Source organism: Panicum hallii, chromosome 5 (assembly GCF_002211085.1).
Source record: "Panicum hallii strain FIL2 chromosome 5, PHallii_v3.1, whole genome shotgun sequence".
NCBI lineage: Eukaryota > Viridiplantae > Streptophyta > Magnoliopsida > Poales > Poaceae > Panicum > Panicum hallii.
This window is the reverse complement of record NC_038046.1, coordinates 12,448,673-12,451,635: the sequence shown is the minus strand read 5'-3', so window position 1 is coordinate 12,451,635 and position 2,963 is coordinate 12,448,673. Positions and strand designations below refer to the sequence as shown.

The 2,963-nt window shown below is 52.2% G+C and overlaps 1 protein-coding gene across 2 annotated transcripts; it reads right to left on the bottom strand.

Moving 5' to 3' along the window:
• On the bottom strand, positions 1-962 carry LOC112895598. Of its 2 annotated transcripts, none has more exons than XM_025963566.1 (2): positions 606-962; positions 1-537 (listed from the first exon to the last, which is right to left on the bottom strand). In XM_025963566.1, exons 1-2 carry the CDS (start codon positions 880-882, stop codon positions 92-94), a joined length of 723 nt encoding a protein of 240 aa, XP_025819351.1. In that variant the 5' UTR covers positions 883-962; the 3' UTR covers positions 1-91. The 2 variants fall into 2 exon arrangements, with proteins under 2 accessions (XP_025819351.1, XP_025819352.1); XM_025963567.1 differs by having other exon boundaries at positions 627-962.
• Between the last annotated feature and the right edge of the window lie 2,001 nt (positions 963-2,963).

Here is a 2,963-nt window from a genome sequence, read left to right as displayed (position 1 = left end):
TTACGACAGTACGATAGATCAACCGATTAAAAAGAAAATCGTATCATACAAAAACAGTTCAAATATAAAAAGTCCACAAAATCAGGAGTATCTACTCCGCATGTCCCGGATCTCGCGCTCTCTTGGCCCTCCCCCCTCTAGTCCTAGGCCGTCGGCGTATGTGGTCCTCCGAGTACGTAAATGCATCTGGAGCCCGGTGAGGACGAGGCGGAGGAGGTGCTGGCGTGAACGGGTCATCCTGAGACTGTGCACCTGGAGCGTCATACGTCTGGGATGGACCAATGATGTCAGGGCCGGCGTCGCCGCCCACCAGCTCCGACCAAGTGGCGGAGCCGCCCTCCCAGTCGTCCCAGTCCGCCACACCGAATGGACCACCGTATGCAGGAGCTCCCGTCGACCATGCATGCTGAGCGTAGCCCTGAGAGTACGGTGCAGGTGGCCTCGAGCCTGACGGGAGAGACGTTCCTGGAGCATAGGCGCCAAACGTCTGAGACTCCATTCTTGCGGGAGGAGGTCCCATTGCCGTGGAGTGCATGACTACAAAAAGAAACGAAATTAGTCGTGAAAATCAAAGGTGATCGAAATGGCAAATATGAAGGACTTACAGCTTGAACTAGCGGCAGTACCGCTGGACGCTGCGTGGGGTGCTGCAGAGGTCGACGGGCCAGCTGTGTACACGTGCGCGGACGTATGAGATGAACTAGAGGTCCCCACGTCGTCTCTGCCGCGACACGTCAGTGCACGTAACGCTCGCGTCAAGCTGTCTTGAATCTTACGGAAGCTGTCCTTGTACTGTGCCTCCGGTACGCGCACTCCACGTTCAAGCAACGTGATCTGAGATGTAGCTTCGACCTCCGCGAAGTTGATCAGATCGATCTGCATACGTAATGGGATGCAGATTACTATTGGTATCGATCTTTTAGAAAAAAGATTTAATAATTCAAGTTGCGAAAGACGTACCGCGCCACGGTGGTCCTGATCACGGTACGAGGGATACGTGTCCGAAATGGTCGGCTGGTGCTGATCCTCCGCGTCATGAATACGTGAAAGAGTGACGTACGGACGCGTGCGAAGGAGGTACCAGCGGAGGTATGCGCCGTATGACGCGTCCGTGTGTGGGTGCCCCTCGTCCCACACATCGTCACGTGCGTATTGCCACCCTTGCACGTACGGCTGCATCTTGACGACCCAGTTGACCTCGTTGGCATGATATCCCCTGCGCGAATATCTGTTGCAAACATTTGAAATTCAAAATTGCTTTATGATAACGAATATATAAGTAATACAAAACGAGTTATCACAAACTTACTCGTGTACGTTGCGCGGCACGGCCTGGAACGATCGAGGAGGGAGAGGAAAGTGCTGTCGTCGCCCGAACTGCCTCATCACACGCTCGACGCAGTACGGCTCGACGAGAATATCGAACACTAGGTTCGCCTTTGTCAGCCAGTACTCCTCGTCGCGCGTGCAGAGGGAAGACAACCCATGCGGCGCACGTGTCTGGATAGCCGCAGCGGTGTACGGTGTCCAGATGACATCCTGTGGCCGCATCCGATCAAATTCGGACACGAACTGAGGGTATGCTTTTCGGACCTGCCGATGTGCCCAGCTCATCTGCAAAAATTACACAAATGCATCAGTACTCCTCAAATACAGAAAGGTACAATAGTAAATTAAAGAGCTTAAAAGAACTTACCCGTCGATCGGTCCAAAGCGAACCCATCGTGGGGCTATCCTCGTCCCACATGCCATACATCTCGGGCGGATAAGGCTCCTCGCTGATTAGGGGACGTGCTATGGCGAATCGCTCGTACGACCATAGCTGCAGCAGAAGTGGGCAGCCTGTGATGACGGCGGTCCTCTCCGTCTTCAAACAGGCCTGGCACAGACCTCGGTACGTCGCAGCAAGCACTGCCGATCCCCAGCTCCACCTAGGTACCTGGCCCGGCTCCGCATCCGCAATCGCGCGCGCGTATTGCATCAGCACCTTGTCCACGTAATTGCCGGTAGAGTTGCAAAAAAGCGTCCAGCCGAACAACCACAACAGATACGCCTCCAGGTATCGTGACACCTGGTACTGCCCAGCCAGAGGGTGCAGATTCTGAGCCTGTAATATATTTGTTCAAAATTTAGAGAAACTCACATATGATTCAATTAAATTAAATAAAAAATAACTGAACGTACCCTAAATTGTATTACCCAACCCTTGGCGGGGCCGGGCAAATCAGGTACGTTCGCAACAAGTGGCGGGTTCGCTGGACCAAACCGCTCCTGCAGCTCCGCCCTCCAGAAAGGTGGCACGGCAACCGGGCCAACAGCATCACCCGCAATGGGAAGCCCGAGCAGGTACGACACGTCCTGCAACGTGGGGGCCATCTCCCCACACGGCAAGTGGAACGTGTGCGTCTCCGGACGCCACCTGTCCGCCAACACTGCAAGTAGAGAGCGGTCCAGCTGCATCCGCTTCTTCGCGCCACCGTCTTGGCCGTCGCCGGCCTGAAGCATACGTGCGAGTGGCAGCAAACCAGCCTCACGTAACCTGTATATTTTGCATTGTGGTTACAATTATCTTACACGCTATATATTAGTTTCGTAAAAAAATAAATTAAGTATCACCTGTCAAGCCAGCGGTCGTCCAGGTGCAACAACTCCTTTGCTACACGAGGGCGCAACTCGTGAAGCTCCTGGCCCTCCACCGCAGCCAGGTACGACCTGTGCCGCTCGTCGATGTGCGCGTCAAGGAGCTCTGGTGTCTGCGCCATATCTGCATAAAAAAATAAGAACCGTAAGACATATTAGTACAAACAATTGAAATATAACTACTGCAATTATAAAAACTATTCAAAATACATGTACCCTAAGAAATATATCTAAAAACAATTGAAAATACTAAAAACTATTTGTAACAGAACTACCCTAAGAAATATTTCTAAAAACTATTCAAAATATAACTACCGTAAGAA